General features: G+C 37.6%; 2 protein-coding genes across 7 annotated transcripts in view; one reads left to right on the top strand and one right to left on the bottom strand.

Annotated features, from left to right (window-relative positions):
• The window catches only part of NCBP1 (nuclear cap binding protein subunit 1), a 44,528-nt gene extending 29,848 nt beyond the window's left edge, over positions 1-14,680 (top strand). For all 5 annotated transcript variants that reach the window (XM_067743854.1, XM_067743853.1, XM_067743855.1 and 2 more), the window contains 11 exons: positions 403-465; positions 709-783; positions 2,924-3,027; positions 5,231-5,353; positions 6,322-6,424; positions 7,570-7,663; positions 8,383-8,486; positions 10,412-10,526; positions 11,911-12,039; positions 12,626-12,739; positions 14,141-14,680. In XM_067743854.1, the coding sequence (XP_067599955.1) occupies positions 403-465; positions 709-783; positions 2,924-3,027; positions 5,231-5,353; positions 6,322-6,424; positions 7,570-7,663; positions 8,383-8,486; positions 10,412-10,526; positions 11,911-12,039; positions 12,626-12,739; positions 14,141-14,254 (1,138 nt within the window). In that variant the 3' untranslated portion in view covers positions 14,255-14,680. The remainder of the gene's footprint in view (positions 1-402; positions 466-708; positions 784-2,923; positions 3,028-5,230; positions 5,354-6,321; positions 6,425-7,569; positions 7,664-8,382; positions 8,487-10,411; positions 10,527-11,910; positions 12,040-12,625; positions 12,740-14,140) is intronic.
• A 2,057-nt stretch (positions 14,681-16,737) lies between these two features.
• Positions 16,738-19,501, bottom strand: part of XPA (XPA, DNA damage recognition and repair factor) — a 35,621-nt gene continuing 32,857 nt past the window's right edge. The window contains exon 6 of one of the 2 annotated variants that reach the window (XM_067743878.1): positions 16,738-18,011. In XM_067743878.1, coding sequence (XP_067599979.1) covers positions 17,863-18,011 — 149 coding nt within the window. In that variant the 3' untranslated portion in view covers positions 16,738-17,862. The remainder of the gene's footprint in view (positions 18,012-19,501) is intronic. The other variant, XR_010944945.1, reaches the window with a different exon arrangement.

The raw sequence follows: 19,501 nt of genomic DNA, 5'->3' as shown, positions 1-19,501 counted from the left end.
TTTGGCTCGTCCGTTTATAAAACGTTTTTAATCTTTTTTATTTTTGCACCTCACACCTCTGTTTCGTTGTCAGTTAAATGGGGAAAATAATACATTCCTCAGAAGTTATTGTGAGAATTAAATTATATAAACATATATAAGGTACTTGATATAAAACAGGCACTTGAATCATATCAATTATTCACTTAAAAAGGATAGCACTGTTAGGAGTGAGATGGGGGACTGTTACTTTTTGAAGTAGAAGGTGAGTTACAGGATTTGCACAGAAAAGGGTAACTGGTAGGAGAAAATACAGCTGTAGGTAGGGGGAAATCGGGTTTTGTCTGAAGGATTATGTAAGTTCCTGTTATAAATTGCAACCATTCATCCTTTTCTGTCCCCCCACCCCACTTCTCTGTATAGGTTTATTAATTGGTTTTCCCATCATCTAAGTAACTTCCAGTTCCGTTGGAGCTGGGAAGATTGGTAAGCAGTGTTATGTATATTATATCTTTCTTCTCTCTACAGTCTGCCATTTTTTTAAAAAAGTTAATATTTAAAACTATAATATAAAAGCAATCTTCTTCACAGTCTGAAAGATTTAGGGTTTTTTTTGTATGTATATAAATGTAATAATTTAGGTAGAAGGGAACTATTTGTAGCTAAGTACAAGTTAGGTATAGCTGCAGATCATGTGTAAGAACTTACAAAACTATATTTCCTCATTAGGTCAGATTGTCTTACTCAAGATCCAGAAAGTCCCAAACCAAAGTTTGTAAGAGAAGTTCTAGAAAAATGTATGAGGTAAGTTCTTTGTGTTTTCTCCTTGGCTTAGGTCTTCTAATTTCTGTGGGGGTATTTTTCCCTTCTCTGCATTTGTGATGTATGTCTAGAATATTATTTTTAAAATCCAAGTACCTACCTCTCTTCCCTTTCAGTTTGTAATCAAGATTTAGGCTGAAAAACTTGGGCAACCATGCCATCTGGATTCTATGTGAATTAAGCCAATAAGGTTTTTTTGTCAAATAGACTTTGAAATAATTTCAGATTTCAGGAAAATTGCCAAAATAGAGCTCTGTATAGTGTTCATCTAGATTCCCTAGTTAACATTTTACTACATTTGTTCTAATGTCCTAGTCCTTTTTCCCTCTCTGTGTATGTAATCTACCCTTTATATTGGTCTTTTTCTGAACCCTTTGAAAACAAGTTGCAGATATGATGTCCAAGCATCCTTTAATGGTCGGTTGTATATTTCCTCAAAACAAAAACACTCCCCTACATGACCAGCATACAGCTCTCCAAATCAGGAAATGAGCTCTGATACAGTAATACCACTATACGATCCACAGATGCTGCTGAAATTTTGCTAACCATCCCAACAATGTCTTTTCCCTTTCTGGTCCAGAATTCTTGGATAGAACGTGTGTAGCATTTAGTTGTCATTTTCTTCAGTCAATCTTTTTTTTTTTTTTTGGCAGTACGCGGGCCTCTCACTGTTGTGGCCTCTCCCATTGCGGAGCACAGGCTCCAGACACGCAGGCTCAGTGGCCATGGCTCACGGGCCCAGCCGCTCCGCGGCATATGGGATCTTCCCAGACCAGGGCACGAACCCATGTCCCCTGCATCGGCAGGCGGACTCTCAACCACTGCGCCACCAGGGAAGCCCTCTTCAGTCAATCTTGAACAGCTGTTATTCTTTATCTTTCATGTCCTTGTCAGTTTTAAAGAATGTAGGCCTTACTTTGTTGTGTTGCCTTGATGGCGCCCTCATGACTCAAGTCTTGCATTGTCCCACCACTAGAGATGTTAACCTTGATTACATGGCCATGTCAGGCTTCTCTAACTTAAATTCACCATTTTTTCCCTTTGTAGTTGATTAATATTTTGTGGGAAATACTCTGAGGTTACATCCTGTTCTTTATCAGACCTCCACTGACAACTTGTACTTTTATCTGTCACCACTGTGGTAATTGCCAAGTGATGATTCTCTTTGTCTATTATTTTTTCTACATTTATTAGTTGGCATTCTCCTGTAAGAAAGAGCTTTCCTTTTTCACCCATTTATTAATTCCTGTGTTTATATATCAGTAGGGACTATTTCATTCAGTGGGTTCTAATTCATTACTGTCTTTATTAATTATGATGCTCAGATTGTCCCTGATTTGTCCATTGGGAGTCCCTTGTGGCTCCTGTGTCCATTTTTTTTTCTTCTTTAATGTCCCCCTCCATTCATTGAGCATTTCCTTATTTCTGGCACAAGATATTCCAGGCTTATCTTGTGTTTCCTTGCCCCTTTCCTGGAATCATCTATTTATTCAAGGAGTCCGAGTTTCTTTTAGTGGAGCATGGCACTTAGGAAGCAAGGTCTGGACACTTGATGTGCTTGTTACTATTGGGGTGTCATTGGTTCTAGGCCCTCTGGATGGACAAGGGTAGTGAATATATTTCTACACACACACACACATCTGTAACTATTTTTATATCCACTTAGATGTGTGTATCCCTCCAATTCCAACCAAACATCTCATTTTTTTCCTAGCCTTCCCCTTTGCCATGATTTGTAAATACCTTTGCAGGCATTAAGAAACCTGGTTCCCATTAGCCTCAATAAGTATTTATTTGCTGCAATATAACCCAACCAAGTCTCCCAACCATACAAACGGTTTCCTCTACCTCATCCCACCCCACCATCACCACCCCACATACCTGGCCTCCAGGCTTGTGGACCCAGTGGCCCACACCTAGTGCAAACCAGTAAGTTTTGAAGAAGGCCTGAGTTCTCGTGCTGGCCTAGACAACAGTTTAAAAGACTTGTTGTCCTCTTATTTCTTGGTTGTCAGCTGAGTCCGGGGTGTTGGAGATTGTGACCTTCTGGGTAAGTTGGATGTTACTGAAGAATGGAACTGATGAATGATATTTTCTGAGGCTCTTATTTGTATTGTAGGTTGTCTTACCATCAGCGTATATTAGATATTGTCCCTCCTACCTTCTCAGCTCTATGTCCTGCAAACCCAACCTGCATTTACAAGTATGGAGATGAAAGTAGCAGTAAGTAATAAAACAAATCCTGTTTTTAAAAGGTACTAATGCAAGTATTCTCTTAAGTCGGTTATCTAAGGTGGAGAAAGTGAACTTTTTCTCTTCTTGGGTTTATATTTTCTGTTTGAAAGGTGATTTCTCACTAACCTCTATTGTTTTATTTGCTATCATTTTGAAGGTTTATTATGATTTACTTAGTTATTACTGGCTTGTTACTTTTTTCTTTTAATATTGTTTATAATGTTATATCCATGACATTATTTTAAATGTTGCTAAGTATAGCAAGATGAATTTATAGCCAGAACTTAATAGAATGAAAATACGTTTGTCATGGCAATGGAGATTACTCGAACTGATTAATATTTGGTAACAGTTCAGGTGCACATAGACTGTATTTTGACCAGCAGTATGCCGCTAGAAGTAAATTCTTGAACATGCTTTTCTTACTTTTTGGTCACATCATTTCTGAGGTTGCACTATAAATCGAGGGGGGGCTATATAATTTGATATGCCATTTTGTGCTTTACACTTAATGAAGGTAAGGTTGTACATTGGTGAGCACTGGTAGAGTTAGGTGTGGAGTTTCCAAGTTAGTCTTTTCACATGGCACTGAACACAGCTCCTCCATGAGCCTTCCAGTTCGTGTTGTGTAGCAGTTCTTTGCATCTTGAAACTCACTCCTCTCCCTTGCCTTCTCATATTGTACCCCTGGTTCTCCACCTGCACCTCAGACTACACCTGTTTTCCTTGAAATAAACTCAGTTGGTTCCAATGCTAAGTACATTTCCTATGTTACAATGTCACGTATTCCTTAAAACAACTCTGAGAAATAGGTATGTTTATTTTACAAATTTTACAATGAGGAAATGGCTTCAAAGAGCCAGAGTGAGATTGCTTTGAGTGGTAAAGCCCAGAGTCAGATACTGAGCAGCCCTGCTCTTGACCACTGTCTTTTCCTGAAAAAGCAAAGCTTGATGTGGTACTTGTAAGTGCCAAGTTTTGATTTCTGCTTTGTACTGGCTCAGAGAACCATAAGGTACAGTCTTTGATATCAAAGAGTTCAGACTTTTGTTGAACACTGAGCTTTCTTTTTTTCCATAGAAATAGCCTAACACTTAAGGCCCTCTTGTCATTCCTACTTTATGATTTGTCAGTTCTTCTCAAACTAACCTCCACTCCAGCCAGGCCCACTTCCTTTTTTATTTCTTCTATGCTTTCTTGCGTTTGCCTTTGTGCCATTATCCCATTCTAGAAAGCCCTTTCTCTTCTGATTCCTGTTCTCTTTCCAGGGTCTAGCCCAAGCTCCAGTCTTTTAAATATTTTTTAACGCAAGCCAGTTTTGTGTTGCTCTCTGGCTACTTCTTATGTGAATATCTTGGTTTTCCACCTAGAATGTAGACGTCACAGTGGCAGAGGATTCTGTTTTTCTTCACGTATTTTCTCTCCCACTTTCAAGAAAAGCACACAGCACATGTGACCTGTTGTAATTGACTTTATTCATTCCAAGTGCTTAGTAACTCATATTCTACGTCAGAATTTTTTGTTACCTCTTTGTCTACCTTACATTAAAAGTAGTTGTTCTGGTGACGCCATACAGTATATCAGTATATACTAGTACAATATAATACAGTAAGGACTCAACAGGTATTAACCACCAGTAAACATGTGGAGTCAAAGCACATGAGCATCTGGCTTACACATATTCAAGTGTGTGGACTCAGCAGAAGAGAAAAGCAAAAAATCTGTCTTAAGTTGGCAGCCTTCACGTTGTTCAAACCCAAATTTAGTTTCCACTGTCTTAGGGAAAGGGAGGAGGAAGGGTACATTGACCAAAATCAAAGAGAATACATTGATTCTCAGCTTACGGAGGCCTAGGGATTTGAGGACTGTCAAAGGACAGCTGCAGCTGTGTCCCCTCACCCTCATCCCTGAGGAAGATCAGTACCCCTCATACTCTGAATTTCAGTTAGCTCCGTGTTAAGGAAGTATCGGGGCAAGAATTACCTCTTATGCTTTATTTTAGGTGAAAAAACCATTGCCCTATTAAATGAAACTTTCACATGTGGTTATCTTTATACAGAATATTGATCTTAGGAGAAAGAGTACTCTATTTTAAAAGAAAATAATTTTTTTTTAAGGTTTCTCAGTTATTTAACTAATTGCAACAATAGTCTTAAAACCTGGTCTACTCTCCTCCCCATTCTGTGCTTAGACTCTCTTCCTGGACATTCGGTTGCCCTCTGTTTAGCTGTTGCCTTTAAAAGTAAAGCAACCAATGATGAAATCTTCAGCATTCTGAAAGATGTACCAAATCCTAACCAGGATGACGATGATGGTAAGGGAATTAAATATTTCTTGAATGGAACTCTGTATGGGCCATGTTAAAAGTATAAACATAATTTTCTTAAATCTCATGGGATACTCATAAAGCAATATATTTGTTTGGCCTGTCCAGCCTGACCATTGTTCCCAGAACCCAGCTATCTTCTCCCTTAAACATTCCCTCTTTTCACTTTAGAGAGTTTCCTGCCCAGAAAGACTTGGTATATTATAAAGTTGGATTTTCTCTCCAAATTAAACTATAAGTTTATCATCAACAGATAAGACAAAAAGAATGAGAGGGACTTGCTTTATGTCGTATTAAAACATCTTGAAAATTACAATAACTAAAACAAAAAAATCAGTAAAAGAGATGAAAAGTCTACTGGGATAACTAGGTTAACCATTTGTTGGGGGGCAGATTTTGTTGTTAGATGTGTTACATAATGACGTGCACAGAAAAATGACACAGTCAAAACATTAATGGTGTTTGGGTTATTTATTATTGGGATTTTGTTCGTTTAGATTTTTTTAAGAAACTTGTATTATGATGTTAGAGAAAATGTATTTAGAAAGTATAATTCAAAATGTTAAATTTAGACATTCTCAAACAGGACATAGACCTAACTGTTAAGGGCTTACTGTATTTTTTTCTTTTACTATATTTATTATCTTGCCACCATGTAGAGAGATAAGAACAAGGAAATCTATGTGGTATTTGTAAAAAGAAATGGATCATATAGAAGAATTAGGGAAACAATCCCAAAAAATTAAGAATTAAGATTATGCTTAGTTTTATATTTTGAGTATTTGAAATCAGTGATAGTCTTTTATCATCTATTAGTACTCAAAGACATTTGCTTGAATGTCTCACTTGGTATTTGGATGTGAGTGTGCCATCTGTTTAGCGATTCAGGCAAGGGACCAAAAAATTGCTATACTTAAAACATTTTCCTAACTCTCTTACTGTGGGCTGTTTTTCAGATGAAGGATTCAGCTTTAACCCACTGAAAATAGAGGTCTTTGTACAGACTCTGCTACACTTAGCAGCCAAGTCATTCAGCCACTCCTTCAGTGCTCTTGCAAAGTAAGTACAACAAGAACACACATGCTGTCTTGAGGGTTCAGGACTTTGTTTGGTGAACACCAATGGCATCCTGATTTTTACCTAAAATTATTGACTGTGAAGATCTTAATAACAGTATTATCATATAATTTGATACAATGGGTTTTGGTTTGTGGTAGCTAAAATCCCCATCCTATGGCTCCTGTCAGTCTGTTAGCACAGTTTGCATGTATATATATTCAATAGAATGTACATTTTTTCATATAAACCTTTAGAGAAACAAGTGAAAAACCTGAGTCCATAGGACAGTCATATATACAGTCAATAAGTTGCCACCTTGGGACTTCCCTGATGGCACAGTGGTTAAGAATCCACCTACCAATGCAGGAGATGCAGGTTCGATCCCTGGTCTGGGAAGATCCCACATGCCACAGAGCAACTAAGCCCATGTGCCACAACTACTGAGCCTGCAAGCCACAGCTACTGAGCCCACATGCCTAGAGCCCATGTTCCACAACAAGAGAAGCCACCACAATGAGAAGCCCACTCGCTACAACTAGAGAAAGCACACACACAGCAACACAGCCATCCATCCATCCATACATCAATAAATAAATAAATAAATTTATTTATTTTAAAAAAAAAGTTGCCACCTTGTCTAAGCATCTTCCTAAAAAAAGGTTAGCAGAATTGAGAGCCAGCTACATTTTTAGGAGCCACCCAAAGGTTGGCATCTAAAGACAGAACTTTCTAACTCGTCCTACAGTTCCAAATGAAGAAAGAACATACAGATATTCCTTCAGTTGAGCAGAGAAACTAGACTCCTCACCCCATCTCAACTTCCAAGTCTGTATATGACTTGCAGGATTCTCACAGAAGGCACAGTCAGAATACTGCACCTGTGTTAGTTCCTTAGCCCTCATCTATTCTTAGATACACAGTAAACTATAGTCCTAGGCTAATGATAGTATAATTTTCCTAAGATTTTATGACAAATTCCATACAAACTGAAATCCTAATCATACCTTTTATATCCTTAATGGTTAACGTTTGGTTATTTTGCATTTATATATTGCGCTGTAAACTGAGTAGCACTGTAAAGGCTTTGAAAATATTAAAATGTTTAATAAGTTTGTATGTGGTGTTTTTCCCCCCACTGTCAAAAGGTTTCATGAAGTCTTCAAAACCCTAGCTGAAAGTGATGAAGGAAAATTACATGTTCTAAGAGTCATGTTTGAGGTCTGGCGGAACCATCCACAGGTAAAAACTATTTAAGACATATTGAGGTGCTGATTGTACAGGTATAAAAATAAGGCAGTTAATACCATCGTTTTAGTTTGCAGAACATGAAATTTAACTCTTGCCTATAGAACAGTTTTTAAATCTGTAATTTTAGTGCTATGAAAAAGTAATGATGTTGAGTTATTCTTTAAAGAGCAATTGTTATGATTTGGTTTGGTATTGTAATATCTCAGCTCATTTTAAGTACTTAATAAGAATGCTTATTTCTTGGAAGTTTCTCCAGTTGGGTAGGAAAGAATAATCTAGTCTAGCCAGTTTCTAAAAAACAAGCTCCAGATTTGTCAAATCTCGATACACTATTATCATACCATGTATTATAAAGAGGCATTAAAATAAATTTCAGAGTTATATTAAGACTTTTGTGATAAAACTACCTTGTATTTCTAAATTTTAAGATTCGATGGAAATTATATATTTTGTATATATCATTTAAAATTTAAAGAAACATTGTTAAGTGTTAATATTCAGAGTTTTTCTTTTTGCTCAATCTTTGTGTTCTTGTATTCTTACAATAAGTACCAGAGCCAAGCAGAAGGCAAAATAAATCTTAAGACATAATGGTTAAATTGTTCAGTTCCATAGCCACTGAAAATGAACTTCAGTTTTGCAGCAGGGGGATTATCGTGGCCTACATATAAGTGTGATTTACCCTAATAATTTATTTTCTCTGATTGTAGATGATTGCTGTACTAGTAGATAAGATGATTCGTACACAGATTGTTGACTGTGCTGCAGTAGCAAATTGGATCTTCTCTTCAGAACTATCTCGTGACTTTACTAGGTAATACGGATTATTTTACAAAGTTCCTGTTCTCTAAGAATTAGTTTATGTGTGGTCCCTTATACATGAGCTCCAAATTCTGGTCCAAACCAGGTTGATATTAATATAATGGCCCAATCTGGTAGGATTGGACTTGGCAAAGATTCTTGCACAATGGAAATCCACACAGCCAGTCCGGCTGCAGTGTCTCTTAGGGATATACGTAAGTTGAATTAGGACTCAGCCAATCAGGAGAAATGCTTATAAATGATCCAGACTATTGGGAGGGAAGATCAGGCTGTATGGCAGGGTCTCAACTAGACAATGGGACATGGGCAGGAGTTCCAGCTCCACTGGGGACCTGAAATGCACCCCCGGAACTGGTAGAAATCACAGTCCGTCATAGATTACACATCATGGAGGGACTGAGGAAAGCCTGGTGGGCACCTGAATGCCTCTGGGGAAGGGAGGTCTCACCTGTCATAAAAGTCCTTGATTTAATACACAGAAGATTCATTCTAGACTCAGTCCTCCTAAAGGAAAGAGGCTTTTCATTAAGTTTGGTTCTTATACATGATGTTGAGTCCATAGGCTTTGTAACTGATCAGGACTGGGACAGCAAGAGCTGACACAAAACAGGAAACAAAGGAAAATTACTTGCAAAGACATAAATATCCATCACAACCTTTATCCTGTTCATTGTATGTTATTGGCAGAGGACACTAGTCTGAGATAAACTGAATCCTTAGGGTGAAAGAATGTGGTCTGAGGTTATCATACCAGCCAAGTAGGTACTCACAAATGAAGGCAACGTCAGACCATTCTCAGATTTGCAAAATCTCAGAAAACTGACAACTCAAGTAGGTGTTAGCCATTATCCTGAATGATTTACATCTGCAACTCTAACTCTGCAAAGCCTTCCCTGACCACCCCTTCCAGAGTTAAAGTACTGTGCTCTTTTATCCTATCTGCTAACATTCTAGACCTTGAGTTTTATGAAATGATTGGTTTATTATCTTCCACTTCAACTGTCATTGTCCAGATCAAAATCTGTAGAAAGAAGTACTCTTCTGTGCTGTATATCCTGGGGTTAGGAGACCAAATGTATAGACATACAAGCAGTTAAGAAGCTACTTAAAAAGCACATGCATATTTATGCAACAAACATTTAAAGCACTTATAGGTGATCCTGGTATTTGAGCAAGTAGTTGACATAAATATCTCATTCTTAAAAGCCTAGCAGTCGATAGCTATTATCAACTAATGAGATTCTTAAATGTGTCAAGAGAATTGGCTGAGTTTGTGCTAGTTAAATATCAACAGTATAAACCATGCAAATGAGCCTCAGATTGTTTACATTTCAAGCTGCAATACTTAGTGTTTACATTTAGAAGAGAGAAAATGTATTTTTGTTCCTAACCTGTTTTTTCTGGTTTGCCATTTCATTGAATATATACACATACCTTCTATGTGTGTCTAGTAGGGGATGGAAATAAGAAAAATGACAAGGACCCAATATTGCCTTCAGGAAGCTCACCTGAGTAATGGGTGGAGCTAGATGTTTGCACAGTTGACAATACAAGAAAAATCATAATGTTGCTGGAGAGATATGCCTTATTCTGTCTGCCTAAAGAACAGAAGGCTAGGGCTTCCCTGGTGGCGCAGTGGTTGAGAGGCCGCCTGCCGATGCAGGGGACACGGGTTCGTGCCCCGGTCCGGGAAGATCCCACATGCCGTGGAGCGGCTGGGCCCATGAGCCATGGCCGCTGAGCCTGTGCTCCGCAACAGGGAGAGGCCACAACAGTAAGAGGCCCGCGTACCGCAAAAAAAAAAAAAACAGAAGGCTATATAAAACCTCAAGAATGAGTAGGTTATAAAAGTTGAGAGGTCTTATTTTCTATGAGTAGAGTTTAACATATAGTAATCAAATGCCTTATTACTTTAAGATTGTTTGTTTGGGAAATCTTGCACTCCACAATTCGTAAGATGAACAAACACGTTCTTAAGATCCAAAAGGAGCTAGAAGAGGCTAAAGAAAAACTCGCAAGGCAACATAAACGGGTAAGTCTTGTGTTGATTGTAAATGGTCAAAGAAAATATACCAGAAACTTTTGCGAATATTCATTACCTTGATGGGAACTTATTTTTTCGAGACCAAATCATGCAGAGCTGTTTGTAGAAGTGGAGGAAGGGACGGACCTGGGGTCTGCTGTTCTCTCGTTCTGCACGGTGAACCTGTTTAGGAAGCCACAAACCTCACTTCTCCATAGTTCACCATCTCTGGATCAGTTTCATGTTTGCCTTCCCAAAAAGGGAGGCGAAGGAAGGAGGACACTTGTGTTTCTATAAGAGTTTCTGATGCAAGAGGGGAAGAGGGAGAAGATTGTCTGTGTTCACCACTCCCCCGGTAAGGTTGGGGGTAGTGGGGGGGGGGTTACTCCCAGGCCTATAAGATACTTCTCATACTTCTCATATTAATAAGAAGTTAAGTATTTTAGCTATTTGGCAGAAACAGTGAGTTGGCTGTATCCTGTGATTTAGCAAACAGTGCTGGTATTGTTCATGACAGAATTTTCCAGTTATGCACATTTATCAGAGTAGAGGGTAGAAGCAAGTTTAATGATTTATATGAACTAGAGCAGGTTCGAGTGCTAGTCTCCATCTAGACATTCATATATACCTGAGTGTATGTAAACACACAGATCTAAAATACTGTAAGGTAAATGGTATCATCCCCATTTTATACATGTACAAACTCCAGAGACTTGACTTCACACCACTCTGGTCTCTAGATATGTGGTGTCCAATATGGTGACCACCAGCCACATGTAACTAGTTATAAGCTAATTAAATCTGAATACAATTTAAAAGTCAGTTCTTCAGTCACACCACGTTTCAAGTGCTCAGGTGTCATGCGTGGCTGGTGGCTATTGTGAGGGCAGCGCAGATCTACGGTGATGAAAGTGTTGTGATGAGAGGCTCCCAAGACCCTAACCCTGTATTTCCCCTAGGAGCAGCAGTTCAGTGTTCACAAACTCAGGATTCCCAGCAATTTCATAAAACAGACTATGGGGAATAACAAAAATCAGCTGTATATTTTCCTTGGAGCTCAAAGCTGTTTTCATTTTGAATGGAGGAAAAATGTGACACGTATTTCCTCCTTGAGTGGGCTGTCTTATAAAAGGCATAACTTACTTCTGCTTTATAGCAAATCTACCACGATTGCCCAAGTGCCACTGAATTTCCCTGGCCTAGATAAGAGGTACTCATAGGACTTGGGACATTTTGCCTGTATGTTTGGGACACTGGAGTACTTTTACTATAGAATACAAGTCTTCAAATAGCATTTGACCAGACATAATAAAAATCCTTAGATTTGCTTGATGTGATTTAATACACTGCAATCCTAAATGGTGTTTTCCCTTTGTTCCTTTGCATTCGGTAGCGAAGTGATGATGATGACAGAAGCAGTGACAGGAAAGATGGGGCTCTTGAGGAACAAATAGAAAGACTGCAGGAGAAAGTGGAATCTGCTCAGAGTGAACAAAAGAATCTCTTCCTTGTCATATTTCAGGTATCTTGGCTTGGGACACTGATATGTTCAAAGAAACAGTACATTTCTTTAGTTTTAAAAAATGTTTTTATCACAGAAGTAATACATATTCATTTATAAGATCTTAAATATATAAAAGTTTCTAAGGGAAAAATAAAAGTAATTCTGTTATTTACTTAATGAGCATTCTTGCATGAGCATTTCTCCTTGCTTTAAAAAAAATGGATACTACTGTTAAATACCTCTTTCATATTTAATTATTCCCAATTGTTGATCTATTTATTGATTGTTTTCCTTCCTGAAGATTTTTGTGTATACACTCCTGTTAACATTTCTGATTATGTCCTTAGAACAGGTTCTAAGAAAAATTACTAGCATAAGTTAATCTAGACATTAAAGGTCTTCGGGTATTGCCGAAAACGATGTACTAACTCATTATCACTGCTTTTCTACACTGACAGTATTTATTGAATTATGAAAGTTATGAATACACACCACAAAGGGTGAAACAAGCAATACCCTTGAGGTCTCTTGGTCAAAAATTTGATTGTTTCCGAAGTATAAGAATTTTTTCTGACACCTCTGGAACTTTGTACCCCATTTCCAGCGTTTTATCATGATCTTGACTGAGCACTTGGTACGATGTGAAACTGACGGGACCAGTGTATTAACACCGTGGTATAAGAACTGTATAGAGAGGCTCCAGCAGATCTTCCTACAGGTTTGTGGAAAACTGATTATATAATAAACATCATTATTCCCAGCCACAGGGATTTTCCATTTCAAAAAGTCATCAAATCTGTCAGGAGGTTATGTAGTACCTGTAAGCCCCTTAGTGTCCATTTGTTCCTACTGCTGCTCATCACAATATTTAGGCTTAAATTGGCTCTGTATCATTCAGACTCCTAATTGCCATTCTCTTTGGAGAGCCTAGCTGTAATACAACATATAGAGAAAAAAATGCTAAGGGAAGAGTAATCAGATTTTAAGAATCTCTGTAAATTCAATGTGCAGATGATAACCTTGTTTCTGGAGGCGCTATTTAAGTTCTCTGAGGTCCTTATAGAAAGCAAAATGCAACACCTACTCTCTGCTAGATTTAAAGATCTGTAAGGAAAAAAAAAGAAAAGAAAAAAGATCTATAAGAGAGTGAAACTAATCCTTTGTATCTTCAGATACTAACACCCCAAATCCTCATTTGTTTGTTCTAGAAAAGTGATTAAAGCAGAAGGCATAAAGGGGGGGGGGGAGTGCTTTAAGGCTCCAAACAAAAATTTATTCTAGATTTTTTAGTTACTGTCAAATTAAAAAGCTTTAACAGGCCCTAGTTAGTCCTATAGGAATCTGAGTATATTAAAGTTTATATTTCTACACATAGAAGAAACTATTTTCTGACATTTTTTTCCCCAGTTAGGCTCAACAAGTCACTGATTTTCAGTAAGACAGATGACCTCTTTATTTTTAAAAGATTTATTAAAAAAAATGAGGTTTTCCTATTTTGTGGAATACTTCACAGATCACTGGCTAATATCACTGGCTAATTCTCTTAATATTTTTTTCTTTTGCAAAGAGATACGTTAAAGCCCTAACCAAAAAAAGGAAATGATTCCAAATTTTTATGTTTCAGGGACCATGGTTAAAACCATGGTTACTTAGTAACAGTGCTATTCTTATTTGTAATGTATACCACCTCCCCCTCAACACCCCCTTTTTTTTTTTTAAATCTTCCTAGATCAGTCCCTGTCCTGACAGCTTTTAAAAAGTCATACTGTATTTTGTCCTGATTAGGGAAGAGACGCATCTGAACCTCATCTAGAATAGTAGCAAGTGCTGCTGCCACTGCCTTGAAGTAAATTGCATTTACACAGAAGCAGGCCAGAACTGGATTTTTTAAATTATTGAACATCGTTTTGTTTTGTTTTGGAACTCGTTTACTCCTACATTTTCTTAATGTTGAGGCTTTTCAGGGGCCTATTATTCCTACCAGCAAAACCACTTTTTTTTTTTCCTGTTCTTTCCCATCATTCCAGTGTGGATGGGCCTCTGAGGAAAATGTTCTGCAAGATTGCTTATGTGCGTTTTCTCCTGACCTAAACACTTATCCCCTTTTCTGTGTCCACAGCATCACCAAATAATCCAGCAGTACATGGTGACCCTGGAGAACCTGCTCTTCACTGCTGAATTAGACCCTCATATCCTGGCTGTGTTCCAGCAGTTCTGTGCCCTGCAGGCCTAAGGGTCATTTTTTTTCCCCCTCCTGTCAAGATTTTTTTAAGATCTCAAAATAATGTCTTATTTTTGATGGTTTGAATGCTTGCTTTCTTGTAGCATCCTTTCTTGAAGCAGAGGGGGAAGACAGGACAGTGAAGAATATGGTATTGATTACCTTTAACTGCCCCCTAAAAAGCAGATATTCCCTAATGACAATAATGTGACAATGGCCATAGGATGGATGTATTATATATGTGACAGATACAACTTTTCTCTGATATTTTTTCTCCTTAAGGCACAAAAGATAACTGATGTGAGGTATGTGCAACACTAGAGGTCAAGCTTACAAAGTAGTATACAGAACTGATGGGTTTATCATCGAGTAGCATAGCTTTTCACAGCTCATGTAACCTAACATGGCTGAAATAAAACTGAAAATATGGTTTTTAAACCTTGGTATTTCATGATTTATCATCTCAGTCTACTTTAAAATTAGTGGTTTCTTACTAAAAGTGAGGTTTCTTACCTCCATCTGAAATTTTCTCTTCAAAGTATTTTTCATTACTGTAGCATTTTAAGACACTACTGTTATTAAAAGATGTTACTAGAGTAGAAGTTCCCAAATTCATCTGAACATAAATCACCTGGGGCTCTTCTAAAGTTTTTTTTTTTTTTTAATTAAACCACACTCTCTGGGGGTGGAACACAGACATTGGTAGTTCTTAAAGCTCCCGGGTAATTCCAATGTGCAGATAAGTTTTGAACTATCATCATCTTAGAACATCTGGTCATTTCCTCAAATCTGAGACATCTGTCAGGTCATACAGTGAATTACATGCCAAAGTGGGATTTAGAAGTAGCTAGATTGGCTAAAACTATACTTGGCACTAGATGTAGGTTTGGATTTTATTTCTATGGAGTCTGGGTGGGCCAAGTAATTACTAATTCCAGAGCCTGTTTCCTATATGGTGTTGAGGCTTAATTAAGATGGTAAAAGTACACTGTTAATTAAATAACACACAAGGGATTATCTGACATTCCAAATCCTAGCATTTTTAGACTTTTTTCATTAAATCTTCAGAAAAATTTACCAGTAATCTCACAACTGTAAGTATCTTTGTGCATTTGTACAATCTTTTTTTTAGCTTAGTACATCATAAGTTTATGATGCATTAGGTATTTTCCATATTAATATATGGGGTCTCTGGTTTATCATAACATTTAGTGGCTACAGAATATAGTCTACTCAATAGATGGAAATTACTAGGATTTTTAAATACCGTACCATTTAACAAATAGTCACAGGATTAAGGTTGCATGGCAAGTTACTGGCAGAAAGGGAACTAAAACCCAGGTTCTTTGCTAAATGTTCTTTTGTTTACACTGTTCCTCCTTCCCACAAACTACATAATTAGAAAAAGCTCCTATCCTCAAGAAGCTAAAGGATAACCATTTAAGGCTTTGGTTAACTTTGATCCTAAACTGCTTTGTAATCGTTTCATAATGTATTGCAAAGTTTGGCTAGTTATACTTACTTGATCCAAATCCTAGAGGAATTTCTAGGTTTTCACCTCCTTTCTCTTGGACCGTCTCTTCATGTGTAATGGTTGCTTTTAACAGTTGCTCACTGATGTAACCCTGCTCTGACCCAGTCTGGCAGCTAGGTATATGAAAAAACTGAAACAGGGACTGAGTTTTGAAGAAATAAAGGTACAAGAGCAAACATTCCACAGTTGCTCTCCCCACTAATGAAGCTCACACAGACAAAAGAATGGCATGTCACTGTAACTGTACGTCGTACCTTGCAATAAATCAATATTCTATTAAACTGTGCTGATGCCATTTAACATGCTTTTGTCAAAGTGAACATATACTTTTCCTTAACTCTCAATCTCCCAGGAATTATTCAGAAAGCAGTTCATATGAAGTTTGTTTGCTTTTTCTGGAAAGTATTTAGCAGTGATTTGTATTAACTTACTAATCTACAATTATACCTGAAAATGAAAGATGAGGACAGAACTTGGCAACCAAAAGCAGATCTGGCTGTCAATGTTAACTGGATACCAGGATTGTCCTAAATTGATGAAGGTGAAGAGTGACTAGAAGCCCACCTCAACTGGACAAGTCTATTAACTACACTGATGGTCCTGATGATATGATGTGCTCATTAACAACTGGCTGTTACGTGCCAGATGCTATAGATTCACCGTATTTAATCGTCATGAGAGTCCTTACATTATTATACCCATCTGATAGATAAAAACAGGCCCACGGAGTAACTTACCCAAGGTCCACAGGTAGTAAGTGGAATCTGAAACTATGTCCATGTGGTGGTTTTAGGGCTTCTTGTCTCCCAGTAGTAATGCTGTTGTCAGCAGCCTGAACCCCTAGTTACTTGCTGGGAAGGTTTTTTTTTTTTTCCCCAAGAAGTTCTTGCCGCCCATTTGGAATCGCTTTTTAGTGAGCTGTAATATTCAGCATAACACATTAAAAAAAATCAACACTCGATAAATATATTAAACATTTCTGTATTGAATACTTATATAGAGAACAATTAGTAATTATAGTCTCAAGTCTTTGGATTTGACTTGTTTTGACTTTTGCCCTTCTTCAAGCATAATCTCCAAGAGCTGATCTAGAGAGAGAAATGAAAATGTACAAAAACTTCCTATTTATTTGTAGCAGTAGGATAAAAAGTCCTGTCAAAGAACTTGAAAATATCTAGTTTATCATAACTTGTATTTGTTTTTATCAGGAAAAGAATGCATAGACCCTGTAATCAAGCACTCGGGATCAAATGCTCTTACTAGATATAACTACCTTGTAATCCTTTTGACAACATAGAGGAATATTTGACTACCTAAACTTGATCAAGATGTCTGGGGTGATGTCAGGTTGTAGGTTACCCCTCCTTTAGAAGTGTTAAAACAAGCACAGCAAGCTGTCTTCCCTCCCAGGATTAAATGAGAATACCTGTAAGGCACTTAGCATAGTGTCTGCACGGCAGGTGGTAAATGCTCAGTAAATGTTAACAAGTTATGATAAACTTATCACTACCTTTGATCAACAAAAAATATAGCTGTTTTTCCATTTTAATCCAGATTTGAAAAGGGCTATCTGGAAACTAATATTAAGATCTATAGTAGTAAACCCTAAGGGTACAGAAAACTTGTCCCAGCAATAGCTCCCTGCTCCCTGACTTGCAGACAGTAGTAGTCTAGAAGACCTGGCCCAGCCTCTGGGGTGCAGTGGTCTACCACCATCCCTGCTGTTTCTTGGGATAAGAATCCAGTTCAGCCAGTTTTTGCCTTTACTACTAAAAGCTCTTCCTCCTACCCCAATCTAGGGTTTGTCCTGGTTGCTTCTCAATTTTAGCTCTAACCTAACATTTTTGAACCTATCACTCAGCTCCCATCCCTATTGTAGAAAAAATGGTCACAGACCCAATATTTTGCCCACAACCAGACCTGCTGGACCTTAACTGAAACTTGTTCTTAAGCCATAACATACATAATTATTTAAGCATTATTTATACAAGTGTTTCATTCATCTATGAAGACTTTACGTTTTGATGAATTTTGAACAAGACCAATCTAAATTTCCACACTATAAAACATATCACTTAACTAAAAATCACATTTTCTCGTATGTCAGTTCATGGCCACACACAGTACAAGTCTTCCGGTACATGTCATCCTCTAGGTTTTCTTCTGGTCCATACTCATGTTGATGAGCAACTGTCTCCTTTTTCCATAGACTGCTTCTTACTGCTCGCCGTAATTCTAAGAGAAAAAAGCCAGTTTTTCAGTGGTGCTATTTCAGCTGTGTGTGTTTAAACCAAATATGGTTTACACCTTAATTTTATAACAAATCAAAACTGCTGATACAGATTTGGCAAGCTTACTTATCTCACTCACTGGTTTGGCCTGTGAAATCATTCATGTGATTGTTGGAGTTAGTGTGAAACAGGAGATTCAGAATTGAGGTATATGGACTAGAGGGACCGCAAAAAACTAGATTCAGAAGACAAGCGAAAGAACAGGGTTTGTTCGAGCAGCTGGCTACAGAAAACAAGATGCCACAGCAGGAAAGGGCAATCAGCTGGGATGACTGAGGATAAAGAGCATTTTAAATTCCTTGTAAGTCAGGAGCTACTTCTCTAAGAGGCAAGTCAAACTTTGCTTGCAAGAAAACTAGAAAGCCAAGAACTCCGCCACTAGTTCATGGCTGATGTTAGAAAAGCTGCTCATGCAACTGACCTTATGTCTATTATTATTTATCCTATAAAATGAGAGCAATAGTTTAGGACATAAATTGCTAGTAATCATGCAAAGTACAACATAAATAAAAGAATCACTGACTATTAAGACCCGGAAAGAACCATGGAGTTATTTTACTTCATTTTACTTTGCAGGTAAGGAAATTGAGCAAAGATAGCATGGGAACCCAGGTCATTTATTCCAATGTTTAGAACTTTTCTCGCTAAACACGTTAAGATGTCATTTTCACAAAGAAAAGTTACGTTGGATGCTCTGAAAAGCGACTAGGACATTATAAAGTTCACACTGCATGTTACCTGAAGAAACCAAATGCTTTGTGTTAATCAGAAATTAACAAGCTAATAACATCTCAGTTTCTAGTTTAATGAATAAAAAGCAACATGAGTTGTTTTCATTTTTCTATTGTGACCAATGGTCCATCAAGCCCTGCACTTTTGATAGCAGCACTACCTAAGGGAGGGTATGATCATTATCTTCTATAATCTCAACCTTAAAAATCAAAGTACACCAAGTAATCACACAACATTTTGTTTAATCCATTTTACTATGATAAGTACTATCAAAATAATACTTGAATCTTTGTATTTTCAGCCTTTATTTGTACCATGAGGATAAGCAAGCAAATAGGGCTATGTATCAGGCACTGTTCTAAGCACTTTATTTATAAACATTTAATCCTCACAACACTTTGCAATAAGTACAACTATCAACCCAGTTTTACAGATGAGAAAACTAAGGCTCAGAGAAGTTACATAAGTTGTGCCTAAGATCAGGCAGAGGCACAGTCTAGCTCAGGCCATGTTCTTAACCAATAAGCTGTGATGCCTTTTCATACACCTCCAACATGAAAAGCACTTTATCTGAGACATTTTCAAGCTTCAATGTATATACCTCTAGACAGTTTCCAAACTAGGGAGAAAATCATGTTCATCCAAACTCTAACCTTTATTCCTATATCCTCTCATATTCTGAAGAACCCTAGTTTTTCTAAA

This window comes from Pseudorca crassidens, chromosome 7 (assembly GCF_039906515.1).
Source record: "Pseudorca crassidens isolate mPseCra1 chromosome 7, mPseCra1.hap1, whole genome shotgun sequence".
Classification (NCBI taxonomy): domain Eukaryota; kingdom Metazoa; phylum Chordata; class Mammalia; order Artiodactyla; family Delphinidae; genus Pseudorca; species Pseudorca crassidens.
This window is presented reverse-complemented; position numbering and strand designations above follow the sequence as displayed.